A 21861-nucleotide genomic window follows, 5' to 3' on the forward strand; every position below is an offset into this window, starting at 1 on the left:
TTTTAAGTATATAGGTTTGTACATTCATTAACAGAACTGTACAGTATTAATAATCTTATTTATCTCATGTATGATGTATAAGTCTATGAGTTTATCGTGATGTTTGGGATCTATTTATAACAACTATGTTGCCCAACGTCAGATCACAGTGACCAATATTTTTATCAAAATTAATTTTTTTACATAGTTATACATAGGTATAATAACTTACCGATTTTTTTTATAATTACTATATAATATAATAACAATTATTGTAATTAGAATATTAATAATTATTGTGTATACAATGGGGCGTAGTTAAAGGTGAGGGGATATAAGTGATTGGCCATCCTTGAACTAGCGCTATCAATGTTTTTTTAGGCAGTTTCTAAGAAGTAAAGAACTGATAACCTATTCTTTGATCATCACTTTTATTTTTAGCAAAAAAATGTTTACAGCATGTTTAACGAAGTAAAAATAATTAAATATCTCTCTTAAAATAATTTCTGAATACGCTCAAGGGAAATACTTCATTAACATACGTCAACCTTATACCCAATACATTTCACTATTTTCTCTTTTTTAATTTTCCTGATTTTAATAGTTAAATTTTTAATATATTTTTGTTACACTGATTCTGATGTGATATTTTCTTACAGAACACTTACTGTGCCCAACGTAACCCGGTACTCCTACCGGAATCAGTGGCTTTCTTATGATGACAGCCCGAAGAGGTTTGCGCTCCTTCTGGGCTTAAGGCTCGTAGGGCCCTGTATCTGAGGTGGAGCACCAGTTAGGCGAAGCCTAGTGTAGTAATATACTAATATTTTATGGGCAATGCTGTTGGTCGTTTAAATCCTTTACATAAGATCACAGCTGAACCCAACGCACACATTTGCAGCGCCTTGACCATAATATACGTCAAAGAATATTTAAGTTATATAATATTAAGTTATATAATAACTTGTCGGTCGTCCAAACACTGTTCGTGTGTGTGTATTCGTACCGGTTTTTACAAAGGGAAACAATTTCAATGCCCGCAAAAGACAAATATATTATAATTATATTACTATATAAAGTTTGCATTTTTAATAAAAACATTTTTTAAAAATGTACAATTAAGAATGTACAATTAATTTTAGTGGTGAGTGCGATCGTCCCGCCGTTCAATCCACAAGCTAACACTGACCTACTGTACTTGGTTCAGGTCAGACGTATTGTACATCTCATGTATCTTATTATATTTACTGAGCATTTAAAATATAACTTTACGTAGGCGTAGATAAAAGACTATAGTTTAACTTTGTTATATAATCTCTCACTAGTTACTAAGGTACACGATTATCTGTCTGTGCTTCAGTTAAATAAACCTCATTTAAGGGAATGGGGACTATATTTGGACAAACGTCGGGTAGCTACCAATTCTTGGTTTCGACTAAAATCCCCAAGTATTAAATGAACCCCTAACATTATGTAACACATACAATTTTTACAATAAATAATTAACATTAAGAAAAATTACAACATATAATTAATACATAAATTCTTTATTTCAATTGTGGACTAACGAGCAGGTTAAACAATATAGTTTATAAACTTAAAATATAACAACAATTTTTGATTAACACATTTTAACTTAATGATTTCTTGATGATAATTAATGATTTGAAAAGTTTTTTTTTATTGTTAGTTGTATATTATATTTTTCGGAGTGTTATAAAAGTAATCTTAAAAAGGTAAATATGAAAATTTCTTTAGTCCAATCTAAAAAAAATTATCCAAGTTAGAAAAACAGTTTAATTAATAAAATAGCTAAAGTTTATTCCACTGTACCATTCAAAAAATCCTTGTATTTATATTCTACAACATTAGCAATTTCGTTATCCGTAATAGCTTTTATTGCAGAACGCAGCTCATCTGAATTTAAAAATCCGTCAGAATTATTATCAGACTTTACAAATATTTCTGTACACCGTTGTACTTGACCTACAGTAAGTCTTTTTTCCTAAAATGAAACAATTATTTAGATAAAAAAAAAATCAAGATTATTTTTATTTTTATTAAATTAAGAATTTTTATTTTTATTTCTTCTATGTTTTAATGGATAATATGATGTCCCTTAGATGGTGGTGACAAAATAAAAATAAAAACAGGGTCGCCGATCTACTGAGCAAGGACACAGATAGATTTTATAAGTAATAGAAAATTACACGTGGAAGATAATTTAATATTTTTTAGTATTAATGTAAAAAAAACCAGCACAGTGAGGACATGACATTTTTGTATCAAGTATAGATGATATTTGACATTGATTAAAATCACCATAAAAACGCTTCGATGGCAAAATCTTTAGATAGTGTTTTAAAAAATTGGTAGATTATTCCAAAAGCTACATGATCTGCTATTTCCTTATAAATAACCTGATTAATATGTTTAATTTGTAGAAATAGTTATTGAATTATTTCAAAAGCAACAGGATCACCTATTTCATTATCTATATCCAAATAACAAAACTTATGATTTATACATATGAACATTAATATATTTATTATTGTAATTAAATTTAATATGAAATTGATATTTGATAATCTAGTATTATAATATTTACGAATAAATTTATGATTCTTTTAATATTATTCACTCGATTTCCCTTAAAATAACAATTATATTAAGAAGATTCTTTAAGATATTTTTCAATTTTATATAATTCTTAATTCTTATTAATTATTAAGTGGCATATTTTGTGAACTATACATATAAGTATGGATTTATCAAAAAAAAAAAATTTAACTTTTGTTATTTAATTATAATTTCAATTATGAAATTAAAATTGTAATTTATCTTAAACAATTTGTAATTGGAACATATTTCTTGGAAAATGCAGTCCTTTCCTTTTAATATACTTAATAAACTGACATTAAAAGCTGCAAAAATAATTACAATAATTATTTTAATAACTTTATAAAAAAAATTACAACAACCCAATAAATAATGACTTTTTATACCAAAAAATATTTTTTTTATTAATTTCTTGTGTCGTTTAATATAGATGTTAAGTCGTCAATACGTTTATATCAAAAAGTTTACTTACTCTAGGATCTAGATTTGAATGCATTACACAGATATTAACAAGAGCAGCAATTTGTTTAACTCTACTATCTAATAAATAACAACATACATTTTTATACTCAAATCACAAGTAGAAGACAAGTAATTACAATTGTTATTACAGAAGAGAATTTTTTAAAGGCTAACTAAAGTGATTTCTTCGCTCTGACTTAAAAGGGTTCGAGTAAATAAAATCTACTAATGAAAATATAAGTTTATTTTAAAAATTTGAGTAATGGAATAGTTACTAAAAGTAAACCAAAATCGTTTTGTTTTTAGAAAAAAAGTCTATTCATATCTGAATATATGTTATTATATTATAATATTTATTTTATTAATAAATATTACAATTTAAATTAAACTAAATAAACTATGGTTTAATTGTTAATTTTAATATAAAGAGAATAAATAGATATAAAATTAGTTAATTTTTAAATGTAAGTGGAATAGAATAAATGTTTTGTGGTGATGATAATATTGTGATGTATAATACGAATTAATCACTATTAATTAATATTAAATAATATATCTGAAATATAATATTAAAACTAAAAAATATTTAACTCGAAAACGCTAAAAGTTATTACATAATCTCGTATGCATATTTGGGAACAATGTGACTATCAGCACTAAACACAAATAATGTCTGTTGATATTGACAATATATTTCTTTTTTATTGTGTTTATTATATTGTTTAGCTCTTCATAAATTTTTATAATTTTTTTTTATTTTAATCACGAGAGTACGTAATTAGTGTTAGTCATATAATAAAAATTGATCACTTGNATAATTGGATTATGACAAGCGTAATTGTCTATCTAGTCGTTTGCGTTTTAAGATGGAGAATAAGTCCATATCGTGTGACTCTTCAACGTTGATTTGTTTATACTTAATTAGTTTCATTAATACGGTGGCTTTTTAAATTGAGAGTGAGCAACAACAGTGTGAAAAGAAATTGTTGTGCAAAATTCTCATACGATTTAGGTCAATATTACATATCAAAAACCGTTTCATTAAACACTATTATTATCTTACTTATCGGACGAACCGATTCGCACCCGCGCACCGTCGCCATCAACACTGCTAATCTTTTGACGCCCACGCCGGACATCGCGTTGTCAACGCCAGCGAAAGTGCCGCGATATTATGCGAAGATTATAATTATTGTGTTCATCTTTGTATTATTTTTGTTAAAATAACCTGTTGTTGCTCATTAATAAACGGCCCACGGGTCTCTACCCTCAAAACCATTGTCGACTACATTTTTGCGACGTAAGTCGTGTCACTTTTTAATGTTTAATGTTAGAAAAATATTATATTTGAATACTACATTGTCATACCTTGCTTAACAATATGTTCTAATTCATCCTTGGACAACGAATAATTAAATAACTTAAATTGAGATAAAGTATCAATAAAATTGTATTTATCATATTGTCGAACTATGGCATCTAAAATATTTTCGGTTAGACCTTGAATCTACATAAAATCAAATAAACATAATAAATTTATTAAAAACAAATAAGCAAAAAAATTTAAATTATAATTGCCTCACATGTATACAGGGTGATTGAAATCTGGTAAGACACTCATTTTATTAGAAAATATTGAAAATTTTAAATTTTATTATAGAGAAAAAATATCAAGTTCAAAAAACTCTACCAAATATGTAGTCAAAACGTTATTTTTTTCGTTTTTTCAAGGATAAAAATTCTTATTTATAATTTTCTTAAATGGGAACCCTTATTTTTAACTTTATAATATGATAAAAAAAAAAAATTACAAACAATTTTGTTCTTATAATTTTTTTTATCCGATAAACCGTTCTTCCGTTACAGCTTGTTAAAGTTAAGTGATTTTAGGCCAAATTTCTATTGTCATTTTACTGTATTAAATACAGAAATCATTATTTTTATTCGCTCAAAATCTTTGAACAATTATATAACGTAAACAGTTATTCGGATAAAAAAAATTATAAGAATAAAATTGTTTGTAATTTTTTTTTCTATGTAATAAACCAAAAATAAAAAGAAAGAATAGAAAAAGAGTGATTAAAGTTAAAGTAGAGAAAGCATAGGTTAAATTATTATATTATTATTGTTATTAATTTTATAAGTTTTTTTTGTAGATTTAATGTCTTCAAATTTATTTAAATTTATTTTTTTATTAATTATTTCTCTCATTAATTATTAATGGTTTATCACGCAATAGATTATTGGAGGTTCGAAAGCATAGGTTAAATTGTACTTAACTTACGTCCTATGTAATACAATAATATTTATAGTAATCCAGTGTTGATTTCCGCGTTAAACGTACTACGGTATACGATTTACACTATACGTCATATAGTCTATATAATTACTTACAAAAAACGATTCAAAACTTTAAATAATTTGATTTAATTAGACAAAGTCTACAACTGGTCTTACTTATGAATGATTCTAAACACTCTGTATTTTATTATAAATACAATTTTAATTTTTTTACTTATTGATTTTTTTTACGTCTGTTGAATAAGTATTTTTTAGAGAGTATATTTTATTGAGAGATCGACACCAATATTTCTTAAATTTTCCTCTGGCCTGGCCAAAACAAAATTCAGAAATATCTATTTCTATGTAAAAAATTTATCAAGGCGGAATTATGGTGGTCCAATGTGTCCCGGTGGTAAAATAAAGCACCTTGAAAGGATGCGGCACAATAATAACCAAGACAAAAATTAAACACTACAAATATATTCGTAAGTTTCTCTACGTTGTCTGCCGGCCCGATGTTTGTTAAAACAAAGACATTAGCAACGAGACTAGCAACCCAATAAGAAAAGCTCACAATTAATTTTTATTATTAAATAAAAATCTAAATTTAAGTTGGATTTATTATTAAAATAAAATAATTTAAAAAAGATGTAATGTTTAAAATATTATTTGATGTTTATTTCCACAACAAGAAAAATAAAATATTATTAATGATTGAACAAATTATTAAATTAAAAGATTCACCAAAACAAAATTCACTTTATAATTTCTAAGTGTCATTTAGTTTTAAAGAAAAATATTCTAAGTCCAAATTAATTCAAAAATCGACGAAGTGTTTTTAAATTAAATAATATTATAAGTCCAAATTAATTAAAAAATCGACTAAGTGTTTTTAAATTAAATTTTTATAGTCTGAAGGGGGTAGCCCAGCGATCTCTACCGTGATCCTCGAAGCTGAGGCTTTGAATTCTAATTGGTTAATTAATATGGGGTCCCTGCGTGTAGGCGTTACTTAATAATTTCTACAAGAGGGAGATTTTATCGCATAATTAAAGGGTTATTTTGTATTATAAATTTTGTATTAAATTAAATAGTAAAATTATTTTTTTAATTAGTTATAGAAATAATAGAAATAGCTATTCTATTTTTATTCAACTTGAAAGTTTAGAATTTATATCATAAAAAAGAAAATTTTATGAGAAATAAAAAGTTGTATTTTTTTAAATTGATGTAGTAACTACTATAATATATATAATCACTATTAACTTATAACTGCTATAAGGAAAACTCAAAATTTACTTAAAATCATTATTTTTTTGTATTTTTATTGTTATAAATCATTTAAATAAGAATCCAAGTAATAATTTCCATGTAACTCTTGGTATTTTAATAAATATAAAATAAGCTACTTAAGCTACTTAAGCTACTAATAATTAAAGTAAGAGAGTAAATTAATAATATTAATTATAAATACTTGATTACTGGCACTTGACGTTCCAGCTGAAAACGCAGGTTTGATAATTACACACACAAAATAAAGTACTATTCCAAAATAAAAATAGAAACCCATTTTCAATGTTTATGATAATTGCAGCAGAAATGAAAGTCTAAGACTGACAATGTCATTTTTATAATATAAGCTAAACGGGAAAAGTAATTTCTATTAGTAAATTTATTTTGTTTATACAGGTTGAATTTTTTTTTATCATAATTCACTCAATTACTTACAGAATAAAAATAATTTAAATATTTTATTTTTTATTTTGGTTATCTTTAGTTACACATTATTCTTGAATTATTAATATTTAATTTATTTTTAATATTTATTTAATAAACGCCCTGTGGGCATAGAGTACAGAGATAATTAGTTAAAATACATGAATAAAGTAATTTTGCATACATAATAAAGATGAATAATAATAAAAAAAAAATTTTAAAAAATACAACAATAAGTATTTAAGATAATAATGAAACTATAACTAAAGATTGTAACTATTTTTCATGCAATTTTTTAAGTCTGAAAGTGCATTAAAAAAAAAATCAAAATTATTAAGTTTATTACCTAGAGTTAACATTCGGTTTGCCGGTGCAAATAGACAATAATTACGTTTGCAAGTAGGAGTGTAGAATGTAGATGTGGATCTTAACGTGATATTTGGAACATTTATATTAATTAAAGCAAGTATATCTGGACAATCAATTTTGAAGTTTAGTAAGTTATAGAGCCAATGTATGTCCTTAAATTGTCTCCTAAATTCCAAACTATCTATTTCATATTTTAAAGATAATGATTGCAATGTTAATTCAACATTATTTGTTTTATATGCCAGCATACGTAAAAATCGATTTTGGATTCGCTCTAAATTATTAATGAGATACTCTTGATGAGGGTTCCAGATTATCGAACCATATTCTAAAATCGATCGTACTAGAGAGAAGTATAAAACACGTAGGCAAATTGGGTCATGAAAATCCCAGCAATTCCGTTTTAAAAAACCAAATACACGTAAGGCTTTATTATGAATTTCATTTATATGTTTGGTAAATGTAAGGTCATTAGAAAAAATGATAGAGGTTGTTATTAAAGAACTTAGACGACACTAGGTTTCTAAATGGCGTGAGCCGTAGTTTATTGTATAGGTTACAACAAAAGAAGAAAACCAAAAGAAAACTAATTATTGAAAATGATAAAACTAGATAGTAAGGTTCACAGTAATAAGCTGATTTAAAAGTAAACACTAAAAAAAAATATGTGTATTCGTAGTGACAGTATTAAGAGCACACAAACAAACGAGGACCGAGAGAAAAGAATCGCACATAAAGGTGTCACGGAGATAACTAACTGGACGTATTATTGCGGCGGGGTATGCGACGCTAGGCATTTGTTGGACTTTACACCACGGCGATAACGCGTGTGTGTGACGGTCCGGTTTACAGTTAAGCGGTGGCTGAGAAGGAGCTGACACGACCGCGGGGTGTCAACGTGTGACAACGCCGTGGCCGTGTCAAATACCCCCCCACCAAGCCGCCGCTGTACTCTAGAAATCAAATGAAATAGCGCGTATAGCGTTCCGTGTTTGGTCGAATATATTAGAGTGCGCATAGCGCAATAACAAGCCGCAATACTTACGTTGTATGATTGATGGAGTGGGTGGTAGTGCCCCGCGGAGTGCGCGCAGCAGGGAGGGGGTTAGGGGTCTAGACCCCGCGCGTAACGCGCTTGGGGTGGGAGGGAGCTCTTACTCGGCCGGGGGCTCCGGCTGTGCTGGGGAAGTGGGGCAGGAGAGGAACAGGTCCATCTCCCGAACCAGGCCGTCGTCCTCCAGCTCCATAGGCGTCTCCGGCTGCTCCTCCTGTGCTGGTGTTGACGCCGCCAGCACCCCGTCCACAAACACGCCCGACGGCCGGCTGACAATGGCCGTTGTCACTGCTGGGGCTGCTGGGGCTGCTGCTGATGTTGTCGGTGTTGTTGCTGTTGTCGGTGGTGCTGTTGTTGTTGTCGGTGTTGTTGATGTCGGGTTTATGGGCGGTGTAAGGTCCCCACCGACGACGACCCCCCAACGTCGAAGCATATACTCCTTGTACTTCTTCGTCCGGCGTTCCCGCTCGGACGGAGAGTAGTACCGAGGAGTTTTGCTAGTCGTAGGGGTAGGCGTCGCTGCGGACCCTCCACTGCCCCTGGCGTATGGATGCTTCGGGCGACGTGACGTGGGTGGGGCGCTGTCTGGCCGCGTGGCGCGGAAAGACAGTAGAGGCCGAGGGGAGGGGACCACCCGCGTATTGCTTGTGGACGCCTCCCCTGGGCGGGAGAAGTGTTGGGACGCCACATTTATTACCCGACGAGGTTTGGGAGAAGGGGGAGCTTGGACTCCCGGAGCGGACGGGGAGGCGCGGGGGAGTGAGTTTAGCGCGATTTGTATTTCGCGCCTCACCTCCTCGCGACCCGCCCGCACGCCCCGTTCGTAGTGAGCTCGAGCCACCGGGTTCCTTAATACCTCGGGTAGGGGGGCGCGCGAAGCATCCTCCGCCGAGCGCAGTACGCGCGGGATGGGATCCGTCGGGAGGCCCACCCGGCCCGCCAATTGGCCAACCAACCGTTGGACCTCCTCGACGGATAAGGGGTTGGCTGGGTTGTTGTTGTTGTTGTTGTTGTTGTTGCTCATGCTGAAAAATAAAAAAAAAAAAAAAACTACTAACTTTGCTTTTTCATACATGAGACATGAATTTTCCTTGGTGGGGACTGGTCCGTTAAGAACACGCCTTTACCGAGGCGTTCGGTTAATCTCACGGGGCCCCACCACTTCGGTGCAAAACCCGCACAAAATTGTCTATTCGCGTTCGATAAGTGATGCGCTTTATAGTACACAACGTCGCCGACCGCGTATTTTGTTTTGATATGAACGGGCGGCGGTGTTATTTTTGTGCTAGTGATTTGTCGTTCGCGCTCTAACCGGTCGTTATTGATAGTAGCAGGTGCTACCGGTTGTACTCGCTGCAGTAGCCAATCACCCGGTTTCTTACCTTCTCTACCTAATACGAGTACGGACGGTGCGTATCCGGTAGTCTCGTTGCGCCTATTGCGTAGAGCGAACAACAAAGGTGGCAATTTTGTATCCCAAGATGTATGACTCGACTCTGTTAATAAAGCGCGAAGTCCTTTTTTTAACTCTTGGTTCTTTCGTTCTACTGGGTTAGCCCGTGGGTGGTATATCGGTGTAGTCCAGGCCTCTGCCCCCCACCGATTTATCGCGTCGATCATTTCTTTGGACACGAGCGCACGGCCGTTGTCGCTTAAAATTACTCGCGCGTAACCGTAGCGTGAGAAGAACTCCCTTTCTAGCGCGTCTACAATCGTTTTCGTTGTAGGTGCGCCTATGGGGTACGCTTCGGTCCACCTGCTGAAGCAGTCAGTTACTACTAATAGGTTCGTCTTGCCCCTTGGTGTTCTAGGGTACGGTCCCATCAGGTCGATACTGATTACTTCCCACGGCTGTCTGGGTTGGCGCTTGACCATCGGGTCTTCGGGGCGCCTGTTTAAGGGCTTAGTGCACGCGCAAATGTGACACGATTTTACGTACATGCGCACGGCGTTTCTTAACCCTTTACAGTAGAACCGTTGTTTGACCGCTCGGTGCGTTTCTCTCCATCCGGGGTGACATGATAGGGGGTCGTCGTGGTACCGCCAAATTATATGTTGTACTTTGTCGGTGGGGACGACTACCGGTGTGTCAGCGCCTATACGAATACGTAAGATTCCGTCCAACAAAAAAAATTCGTCCTTATTTTCCGCGGCCGGTTTTTCGTTCGCTATCGTAAGTTGCGCGTTTAAATTTTTTATGACCGAAGAGAGAAACTGGTCGTTGTTTTGCCACTCTCGTACTTCCCCCCCCGTGAACGGTCGGTCGCAGATCGCGTCGTTTGCCTCGGTAATGGAATAGATATTATCGAGAGTGGCGGTGGTTGTGGGCGGACTAGACATTGGCGCGCCTAACAAATTGTCGTCTAGGGCGTCTTCGTCAACAGGGGGTCCGTCCGTTGGGTGACGTGACAACATGTCGGGTGCTTCGTTGTGTTTACCCGGTACGTGTGTCGTGGTGAAATTTAGGTTACCCAGGTGTAGCGCCCAGCGGGTCAACTTACTGTTTGTTCCCTTCGCTTTGTGCAGATAAGTTAGCGCTGAATTATCTGTATATAAGTATCCTCGGTAGTATAGTGGTAAGTATCCCCGCCTGTCACGCGGGAGACCGGGGTTCGATTCCCCGCCGGGGAGCCACTTGATAGAGGTTGTTATTAAAGAACTTAGACGACACTAGGTTTCTAAATGGCGTGAGCCGTAGTTTATTGTATAGGTTACAACAAAAGAAGAAAACCAAAAGAAAACTAATTATTGAAAATGATAAAACTAGATAGTAAGGTTCACAGTAATAAGCTGATTTAAAAGTAAACACTAAAAAAAAATATGTGTATTCGTAGTGAAAGTATTAAGAGCACACAAACAAACGAGGACCGAGAGAAAAGAATCGCACATAAAGGTGTCACGGAGATAACTAACTGGACGTATTATTGCGGCGGGGTATGCGACGCTAGGCATTTGTTGGACTTTACACCACGGCGATAACGCGTGTGTGTGACGGTCCGGTTTACAGTTAAGCGGTGGCTGAGAAGGAGCTGACACGACCGCGGGGTGTCAACGTGTGACAACGCCGTGGCCGTGTCAAATATTATACCCAAGTCTTTTAAATTAGATACAATATTGAGGTTTTCATTATCTATGTGATAATTAAATAACAAATTTTGCTTATTCCTAGAGAATGTAATTTAACTAAATTTATCCGTGTTTAAGTTTAAACCATTATTTGCACACCATAAACATAATTGATTTAGGTCATATTGTAATTTATTACAATCATCTATTGAGGAAATCGACATATAAAGCTTTAAATCATCTGCAAATAAAGTGAATTTACAATGTCGAAATACAGTGTTTGTATCGTTGATAAAAATTATAAATAATAAAGGTGAGAGATGACCACCTTGCGGCACTCCAGAGGTTACATTTATGTTTGGAGAAATCGAATTACCTATTTTTACTTTTTGGATTCGATCAGATACGTAAGATTTAAACCATGAAAGGATTTGATCCCTAACACCAATAATAATAAGTTTATCTATTAATATATTAATGTTAATTGTATCAAACGCCTTTTTAATATCTGTATAGATTGCATCAACTTGAACACCATTACTAACGGAATGCAGTAAGTCAGTATAAAAAGTCATCAAGTTGGTTAGAGTTGACTTTGTCTTACGGAAGCCATGTTGATTATCTGATAAGATAGTTTTAAAAATATTAGACATTTTTGGTTCTATAAGTTTTTCCAATAATTTTGGTAATACGCTTAAACAGGATATAGGACGGTAGTTATTTACGAGAGATCGGTTTCCGTATTTGAAAATCGGATAAATAAAACTAGTTTTCCAAAGATTTGGAAAAACACCTGTAGATAATGATAAATTGAATGAAAAATGAATTGGACGGGTTAAGGTATAAGAACAATTACGGTAAATTATTTCGGGTATTTTATCTGGACCTATTTTTGTTTTAAATGATAAGTTATTTAAGGCGTTGAAAATTTCGGAGATAGAAAGTAAACAAGAGGAGAAATCGATAATTTCATTATTAGGAGATAAGTTATGTAAAGTATATGAAGAAGATGCTTGAGTAGGAGTGTATATTGAGCCGAAGTAGTCCTTAAAGATATTTGCAATATTATCGGGGTTATCTGCAATGACATCATTAAAAGAGATCGTAGTAGGGAGATCTTTGCTTTTTTTCTTATCATTGATAAACTTCCAAAAATATTTCGGGTTATTAGTTAATGAAGCTTGAATACGTTTTAAATAATCAGAATAACATTTTTTAGAAAGTTCTTTACAGCGGTTCCTGATAAGTGAAAATTCGGCATAAAACTTTTTATCTCCTGTAGCCTTAAACAATTTATGTATTTTTTTCTTTTTAATAATTAAAAAACGTAGCTCTTTTGAAAACCATAATGGAAATTTTATTTGGTTGGTGTAAACTTTTTTGGTTAAACTATCTATTATATTAAGTAAATCTTTATAAAATTTTTCAACTGCTAAATTTATGTCTTTTATTGAGTATAAATCAGACCAATTTATATTTGCAATCATATTGTTCATTATTGTATAATCGACGTTTTTGTAGTTATAAAACCATGACTTGGTTTCATCAAGTGATTTAGTATTTTTTATATTACTTTTTATTATAAATGGTTGGTGATATCTATCTACCGGTACTATGCTGTCGTCTAAGGGGAGAGTATTAATTGTGTTATCATTAGAGAAAACCAGATCAAGTTGAGAACCATATTCATTTACTATACTATTCATTCATTTGAAACAAATTAAGTGACACAAAGCTTTCGTAAATAATATTACCTGTCACGTGAGATTTATCTGTATTATAATTCAGACCAATATTGTTATTTGTAAACCGAATACCGGATAAATTAAAATCACCTATAAGAATAAAATTTTTAATTGGCGAATACTTATTAAATATATATTCAACCGTTTCAGTAAGAGCTAAGTATTTAATATCCTGATTAGTTGGTGGAATATAGCAAGCACCTAAAATAAGTTTATAATTATTTCCACCTTTTATCATCAAGAATACTTGTTCAATATTATCATTAGGAATATTAATAATATCCACAACGAAACGTTTATGTATAGCTATCAATACCCCATCTCCTCTCTTGCAAATACTTGTTTTTTCGCTCCGGTCTACTCGATATACATTGAAATTATCAAACCCAAGCTCGTTATTTGTTATATCAGTAGATAACCAAGTTTCTGTTAATACAAAATAATCTACTTTAAATAGCGGTATGTTATATCTTAATACATGTAATTTAGTACGCAGACCTCTTACATTTTGATAATACCCATTTATACATTTGATTTTAGATTTATGTGAATTAACATTATTTTTGAAATTAAACTTAAAACTATTACTAATATTACATTTTTTCATATTACTTTGCCCAGGCTGAATCAGTTTTTTGAAAAAGTGTGGGAACTCCATGAAGGCATTTAATAATCCAATTTCTTTCCCCGTTGTTCTCCTCTTTTGCTGAAGTTCAAGACGAAGAGACTTCATTTTTTCACGTTGGATAGTTGTCAGGTCCGAATTTATCCAAAGATTTTTATATTTATCTGTATTGCGTAATTTTGATTTTGATTTTAGAATAGTAATTACATCTGATGCTTCATTGAATGTAATTCGTAATGGCCGATTTTTAATTGATAAGTTACCTATTCTTTGGATTTTAGAAATAGATACACTTACTTTCATGTTAGATATTAAATCATTAACAACTGCTTCATCACTTATAATATCGTTTTCAGAAGTATTGAAAATTAAAATATTACGTGATCTATATAATCTATCATTAATTTCGTTTACTAGATCGATGTTATTTTGATCAGTAGTGTTCATTTTATCACGCAGATTTTAAAAAATCATTCTCTTTTTGCAAGTTATTAAATGAGGTTTTTAATTCTTGAAATGTATTCCTTAGATCAGTAAAGTTATTTTCGTAGATCTTTAATTTATTGTTTATATCTTTCATACCTCTGTCGTGCTTTTCATCAATAGATTTCTGTAACTTCATTACATCGTTTATTGAATAATCAATGCGTGCCATAGAAGAATTTGTTGTATTTTTGATCGGCGTATCACCTTGTTTCGGCATTTCTAAAAGAAAATTACTAAGGGCTTATCATTAGATAATATTTTATCGTACGGTAGAAACGAACTACAAATCACGTCCGAACGCTACGAAGGTTTATACTGTACTGTAAACAAAGTATTAACTATGTAATACTTTTTATGTTCATCCCTTATGCTATGGAAGGGTATCAACTTTGTTTTTTTAAATGGGAACACATATTTTGAATTTATTAAAATGTTTGAGATTTTAATTTAATAGCAAATGGCATTTGAACTTTAGTATAACTTTATTTGTTTATTAGATATAAACATTTAAAGTTTCAAATTTTTGAGTTAATATACACGTATAATACACAAGGGATTACAAATACAGGTAACTAATTGGTTTTTTATCATATCGATACTGGAAGGTACACAACATTATTATTCTCAATGGTAATATGGCACATTGTAGTGAGTTTATAAATACACTAACTGACAATACAGAAAGGATATCTATTGATAGTCATAATTAATAATAAACAAACTTTGAGTGTGACAGCTATGTCATAAAAAACAAAGTTGACACCCATACCAGGCATAAGGTATGAACTTAAAAAGTATTATATAGTTAATAATGTTTAAATTATTATTATTATGTAAGTTATTAAGTGGGTAATGATAAAAAAATCACTCTGTATAGATAAATTTTAAATAATCTGAATTATGGTAAAACAACAATTTACTTTAAAAACCCAGAGGAGCAAATGCTTTAAGTTTCGAGTATAACCTATGAAATGACAAACACAAATTTTTGTACTGAGAACTAATCAAAATAGTTTAAATGAATAATATATACAGTATATTAGTAATATTAAATATCAATGTATTAACGTTAAAACGCAAAACACTACTTGGTAAGGAAGCACAACATGGTAGTAGATCCTTCCGACTTCTCATCATTTATGAATCCATTCAATGTCAACATTTTTTAACAAAAATGTATAGTAGTTTTAATTTAAAAAAAACCCAGCACAGGGAGGTCGCGGCACAGTGGTGACGGGCATAGTTGGATCAAGTATAATGATATATGACAGTGATTAAAATCATTATCAAAAAAAAAACGCTACGATGCAAATTTTTAGATAGTGTTTAATTTTAAAAAATTGGTGGATTATTTCAAAAGCTACATGATCTGCTAGTTCATTATTAATATCCTAATTAAGATAAAGTATGTCAAATGAAAAAGGGATTATTAAAAAATATTATTTTTCATAAAAAAATAATGTTGATCCATACACTTTTCAATAAGTTATAGCATTATAAAGTTGAAAATGTAAAAAATAAAGTCGAGAATTTTCACACAAAAATAGCATTTAGTAGTTATTTTCACCACGAAAACAAGTCTAGAAGTCAAATTTTTTTTGTTTTGTCATAATAAAGTACATTAGCTTTAATTTAAGATATATATAAAAGTATCAGACTTTCCGGAATACTTTCAAAATTTAAGCTGAAAAAGTAAATTTTTTGTGAAAAAGTGGTCATTTTAAATCCCCCCCTGTGGGCAGGTAAAGGATAAGATATAAAACAAAATATACCAAATGATAGGTAAAGACATCATGCATCTATAAAAAAAAGAATTATATTAATCCATACATCTTTCAAAAAGTTATAGCATTATAAAGTTAAAAATATAAAAAATAATTTTTTTACAAAAATCGTATTTTTTTTATTAAGTTTGATGTCTATTTTCACCATGAAAATAAATTAAAGTCCGAAATTTTTTTTTTTCATAATAAAGTTTATTACATTAGCTTTAATTTAAGATATATATAAAAGTGTCAGACATTTCGGAACACTTTCAAAATTTATGATGAAAAAGTTCTACTTTCTGCATGATTTGAACCCCCCTTGTATATAGGGAAATGGTCCGATTTAAAAAAAAGTATGTCGAATGAAAGATGTATATAAATACTACTTCTCATGAAAAAATTGTAATGATCCATACATTTTTCAAAAAATTATAGCATATTTAAACTAAAAATGTAAAATACAAAATCGAAAATTTTCACACAAAAATAGCATTCGGTAGTCCCAACCCAACCGTGAAGATAAAATAATGTCCGAAATTTTTTTTTTTTTGCATAATAAAGTACATTACATTAGCTTTAATTTAAGATATTTATAAAAGTGTCAGTCCTTCCGGAACATTTTCAAAATTTAAGTTGAAAAAGTTGTCATTTTAAATCCCTCCTTGAGGGCAGGTTAAGGGTTAAATTTATAAAAAAAATATACCAAATGAAAGGTAATGATATCATGCATCTATATAAAAAAGAATTTTATTAATATGTTCATTTTAAAAAAAGTTATGGCAGTTTTAAGTAAAAAAAATTGAAAAAATTTCGAAAATAAGCGATTTTTAAATTGGTAAATTTTTTGGAGGTATCCCCCATTTACGGGGAACGAGGGAATTTTTTTCAATTTTTGAGAGTAATGTCTTCGACTAGATACGATTTGTAATCTTTTGACGTATTATTGAAAGAAATCGGTTCGGTGAGAGCTGAGAAAAAGTAGTAACAGAAACAAAAAAAAAAAACACATCTTAGTAAAACCAATACCTTCTCAGCTACGCATCGAAGCTAAAAAAAAATATTGTTTTATTATTAGTAATCATTTAATATGTGACTTGTTTAAATCAAATTTAATTGACACATTTAAATATGGTGTACATAATAAAAATTATTTATAGATTATCATGTGAAATTTTTATTTATTCATTCTCTCTTAAAATGTGGCATAAAAATACAAATTGTTTTTAAGTAAATACAAATAATAAATAATTTAATATTTAATCATATATATAATTTATCATAAAATTTTTATTTAAATTTTAATTTATGTTGAAAAAGTTTAACTTATGTGAGAAAAATACTAAATTAAATCCTTCTCTATGGACTGTCCAAGTGTCAGATTTAAAAAATAATTATATAAAATAATAGGGAAATATTTAAGGTTTCAATATAAAAAAAATTTATTTTGATTTGTTCATTTTTCAAAAAGATGTAGCTGTTTTAAGTATCAAAATATTAACATGTTAAATGATGATTTTTACATTTAATTATTTGTAGAATGTTATCATTTTAAATGTTCCCTGTGTGGTAGGTTAAGGAACAAATTTTCAAAAATATTTTACCAAACAATATGTAAATGCCTACTGTATCTATCAAAAAAAAAATTATTTTTATTCATTTAATTTTCAAAAGTTATGGAAGTTTATGTAAAAAAAAGTTTTGATAATGTAAAAATTATTGATTTTTAAAGTTATAATTTTCAGGAGAATTTCTCCATTTACGGAAAACGAGAGAATTGTTATCAATTTTTTAGTATAATGTATTTATCTAAATACAATTTTTGATATTTTGACGTACTGTCCATTAAAATCGATCCAGTAAGAAATAAGAATAATTGTCAACAGATACTAAATATAATTATTACTAATAAGAAATAGTAAATAAAATTTTTTTTTTATTTTTATGAAATTTCGAAATAGCCATCTCTTAAAGAAATCAATAGTTATTTTAAAACAAAATTCCAACAAAATGTTAACTATATTAACTATATTAATTATAGTTTGGCTAATATTTATGTATATTATAAGTAGAAAAAAAATTATTCACTAATCTTAAAAACTTATACCTTCTTTAAAAAATAAAGTTTAAGCTAAAATATATGATATTTTTAAAAATATTTATAATTAATACGGTTAATCATCAAATACTTTTCAATTTTTTTTTTTATCAAACAATTTATTTATATGGATTTAATTTGATTAATTTATAAAATTATTTTAATATTCTCAGTTCAAGTTTTTCAAATTTATAATTTATATCTCAAGGCGATCAAGTAGTTCTAACGAGAATTTTATTATATTTTGAATAGTAGTATTTCTTTTTTAACTTAATTTAATTTTTAAAGAGATGTTTTATTTGTGAAACGATTTTACATTTAAATGTTATGTGTCAGTTTTCGATCGCACTTGTATTAATGACTTTGAGTAAAGACGTTGACTAATAGATATAAGTTTTTTGGACACACTTTGAAAATATAAAAAATTATCTAAAACAGAACCTATTAATGGGACCTTTTGACTAGTAATGTTTTTTTTGGTCGAAATCGTTAGACGATGAGATTTGGTATTTGAATTTTCCATTATACACTAAAATTAAACTGAACGTAAATTTTAATAAATATTTGTGAGTTATAATTATCTAATGTAATTTAAAATATAAACTAAAAATTGAGTTACAAAGACATTTTATGAAAAAAAATTAAATTTTATGGCTTAGATTACAGTTTATATTAAAACTGTATTAGTTTTAAAATAATTATATTATGATATAATTATATTCATATCAAAAATTAATTTTATTAAAACTATATATAATTTTTCTTACCTAATATTACAATATTAAAAATGGTTTAAATAAAACTAATAACGTTCAAAATTTTATTATTGAAATTTTAACAGAGAAATTTTTTAAATTTACTAAAAAAAATTTTAATTTTAAACTTACTAGACACATCTATTAGAAATTTACTATATAATGACGTCAATTATGATATCCACGCTATCAATTTTTGGCTTAAAACTAAAAAATTTATATTCTACATTAAAGATTAAACTATTTTGATATACTAATCATTATATTTGACCAAAAATTGAATAACAGAGGCAGTTTTTTGTTTTTTGGGATATTTTTGGTCAAATTACTAAAATCACATTGAACGAGCAGTAGCATTTTTTAAAAAAATCTCAAATCTTTACTAAATGCCTATTTTAATATGTACAATTTCGAAAATCGACTTTTTTTGATCCACATATACATTTTATATATTCTGAAATTATAAACATTAGGTGCTAATACCTGTCGGTTTTTCATACCCATTTTTTTAAAAATAATAACAAAACATCTAATTTCGTTATTTTAGAATTTGGTATCTCAACTATTTACAATTATTTTTAACAAATAATATCGTTTTACGAAATCTACACTTTCATCATAAAAATTATACATGTAAAATTTTTTTAAAAGACATAAAAAAAGATGAAGGGCGTGGTGTATAGCGCGGTGGTCACACTAGTTGTTGACAAAACTCTAATGTTAAGCTACGCCTACCACCGTAGGTGATCGGATGGGTGACCATGCATGCGCTTCTACGGTGGCGAAAAAGCCCCACGTTCTCAGTGCAGAAGGAAACGAGGAACCACTGCACTTTAAATTTCCCCAGGATATACCAATGGTATTAACCAACTTAACGGTTGTAAAAAAAAAAGATGCATAAAATACTAAGTCCAGACAATTTGTTTCTTTTGTAATTGGTCCTTTAATGTTAATTATTATTATATTTCCAATAAAATTTGACAAATATTTTTATTTTGTTAATACTTAAAAAAACATACACAGTTTTTAGTGACAACTTTTTCAATAAAACTGAAGACAGTTTGAAAATTGGCTACCTAGATTTGTAATTTTTTGTATTTAAATCTTTTTTATGCACAATTGCATTTTTATTTATGAAATTGAAACGTTTCAAGATACTAATGTTCCTTAAATACTAGTACGTACCCCATTAAGAAAACCGATATCTTCTTAATTATAATTAATATATTTATTTTTACACTCCAGAGGAGAACTGCTGAGTTTTTATTTAAAATTTTGAATTAGTATCAAAAGTAGTATTGTCCTACTTTTGAAGTCCTATATAAAATATTCTTATTTTTATGACAACCCTTAGCAAATACTATTTTTATTATTTACAATAATATGGGCAAGTTTTGAATTAATTATACCTGTTTTTTTTATAATAAAATAAAAAAATATTTTTTTTAATTATTCTCCTAGTTTCTCAATAACATAAAGAATTTATGAGGTGTATTATTTTAAAAGAAAATACATTAAATTATTGATAAATGATTTTGTTATTTTTAAATTATGACATATTTTTGTAGTTTTTTCGTCAGTAACTTTAATATTATTAATATTAATAACGTTTATTTTTGAGTCTTTATGAAGTCATACAAATATTAAAAATACACAATAATGATGTGTTTAGATTTAAATTTTTACAAAAAAATGTTAATGTAAAAAAAAAATTGAATAAAAACAATATTAAATATATTTTATATATAAGTTTTCCTAATCATAAAAAAATAACTGGACATAAAAATGTTCATGACTGGACATTATCGTGTTAATCAGTAAAAATTAATTAAAAATATTAAGTCAGATAATTCGTTAGTTTTAAGAGATATAACTTTTAAGCTACTTAAATTATTATAATAACGTGTTAATTTCAAGTTCATCACAACAATGTCAAAAAAAAAGTTAAATTAATTATGACCTTTTAATGTAACTAAATTAAAATATAAAAACGTAACATAGTATTTCCAAAATTAACTAAACGAGTAAAAAAAATGTAGAAAAACCTTTAACAACCTTTTCGGTTGTTGATCGAATGAGTGATAATATATAGATTATACAGAGTGATTTTTTTATCATAACCCACTCAATTACTTACAGAATAATAATAATTAAACAATTTTTTTTTATTATTATATTTAATTACACATTATTCTTGAATTATTAACTATGTAATACTTTTTAAGTTCATCCCTTATGACTGGTAAGGGTGTCAACTTTGTTTTTTTAAATGGTAACACGTATTTTTAATTTCATAAAATGTTTGAGTTTTTAATTCAATAATAAATGGCATTTGAATTTTTAATATAACTTAATTCGTTTATTAGATATAATCATTTAAAGTTTCAAATTTTTGAGTTAATATACAGGGTGGCCCACCACTCACTGACAACTTAAATAACTTTTGATCCAGTTAATATTTTTAGTTGATTTTTTTTTTAAATATTAGTTAGACGTTAGGTCTATAGCTATATCTCAATAATTATTTTTTTTACATTTTATTAAAAATATTAATTATTTTTAAATTTTAAATAAAATGTAAAAAAAAAATCTAAGATAGCTATTTTGTAGAGTAGAATTTAAGAAAAATTTTAGTAAAAAAATATCTTATTAATATTCAGTAGTAAATATTCTGTAGCGTTTTGAAGTTTGTAAAAATTTGAATTTTCATGTACTATTTTACGGTTATAAACATTGAAATACGTATTGAGAAAAGGACAGAAGAAAACGCTATCTTTTCATGATTACTGTGTATACATATGATGATAGTGTGTATACATTACAAACTTGGCATAAATACCA

The 21861-nt window shown here is 29.3% G+C and overlaps 2 protein-coding genes and 1 non-coding gene across 3 annotated transcripts; 1 reads left to right on the top strand and 2 right to left on the bottom strand.

Moving 5' to 3' along the window:
* Positions 1-1527: 1527 nt before the first annotated feature.
* On the bottom strand, positions 1528-6968 carry LOC126906096 (uncharacterized). The gene is made up of 5 exons (XM_050686375.1): positions 6818-6968; positions 4429-4567; positions 3071-3138; positions 1813-1984; positions 1528-1743 (listed from the first exon to the last, which is right to left on the bottom strand). The coding sequence occupies exons 1-5, from the start codon at positions 6911-6913 to the stop codon at positions 1694-1696; spliced, it is 525 nt and encodes a 174-aa protein (XP_050542332.1). The 5' UTR covers positions 6914-6968; the 3' UTR covers positions 1528-1693.
* A 4073-nt stretch (positions 6969-11041) lies between these two features.
* On the top strand, positions 11042-11113 carry Trnad-guc (transfer RNA aspartic acid (anticodon GUC)). The gene has a single exon. It is a non-coding gene; the product is annotated as a tRNA-Asp (tRNA).
* A 2089-nt stretch (positions 11114-13202) lies between these two features.
* LOC126905053 (uncharacterized) lies at positions 13203-14365 on the bottom strand. The gene is made up of 2 exons (XM_050684447.1): positions 13906-14365; positions 13203-13383 (listed from the first exon to the last, which is right to left on the bottom strand). The coding sequence occupies exons 1-2, from the start codon at positions 14363-14365 to the stop codon at positions 13247-13249; spliced, it is 597 nt and encodes a 198-aa protein (XP_050540404.1). The 3' UTR covers positions 13203-13246.
* Between the last annotated feature and the right edge of the window lie 7496 nt (positions 14366-21861).

The sequence above is a fragment of the Daktulosphaira vitifoliae genome, unplaced genomic scaffold (assembly GCF_025091365.1).
Source record: "Daktulosphaira vitifoliae isolate Bord-2020 unplaced genomic scaffold, ASM2509136v1 Scaffold_4, whole genome shotgun sequence".
In the NCBI taxonomy this organism is placed as follows: Eukaryota; Metazoa; Arthropoda; class Insecta; order Hemiptera; family Phylloxeridae; genus Daktulosphaira; species Daktulosphaira vitifoliae.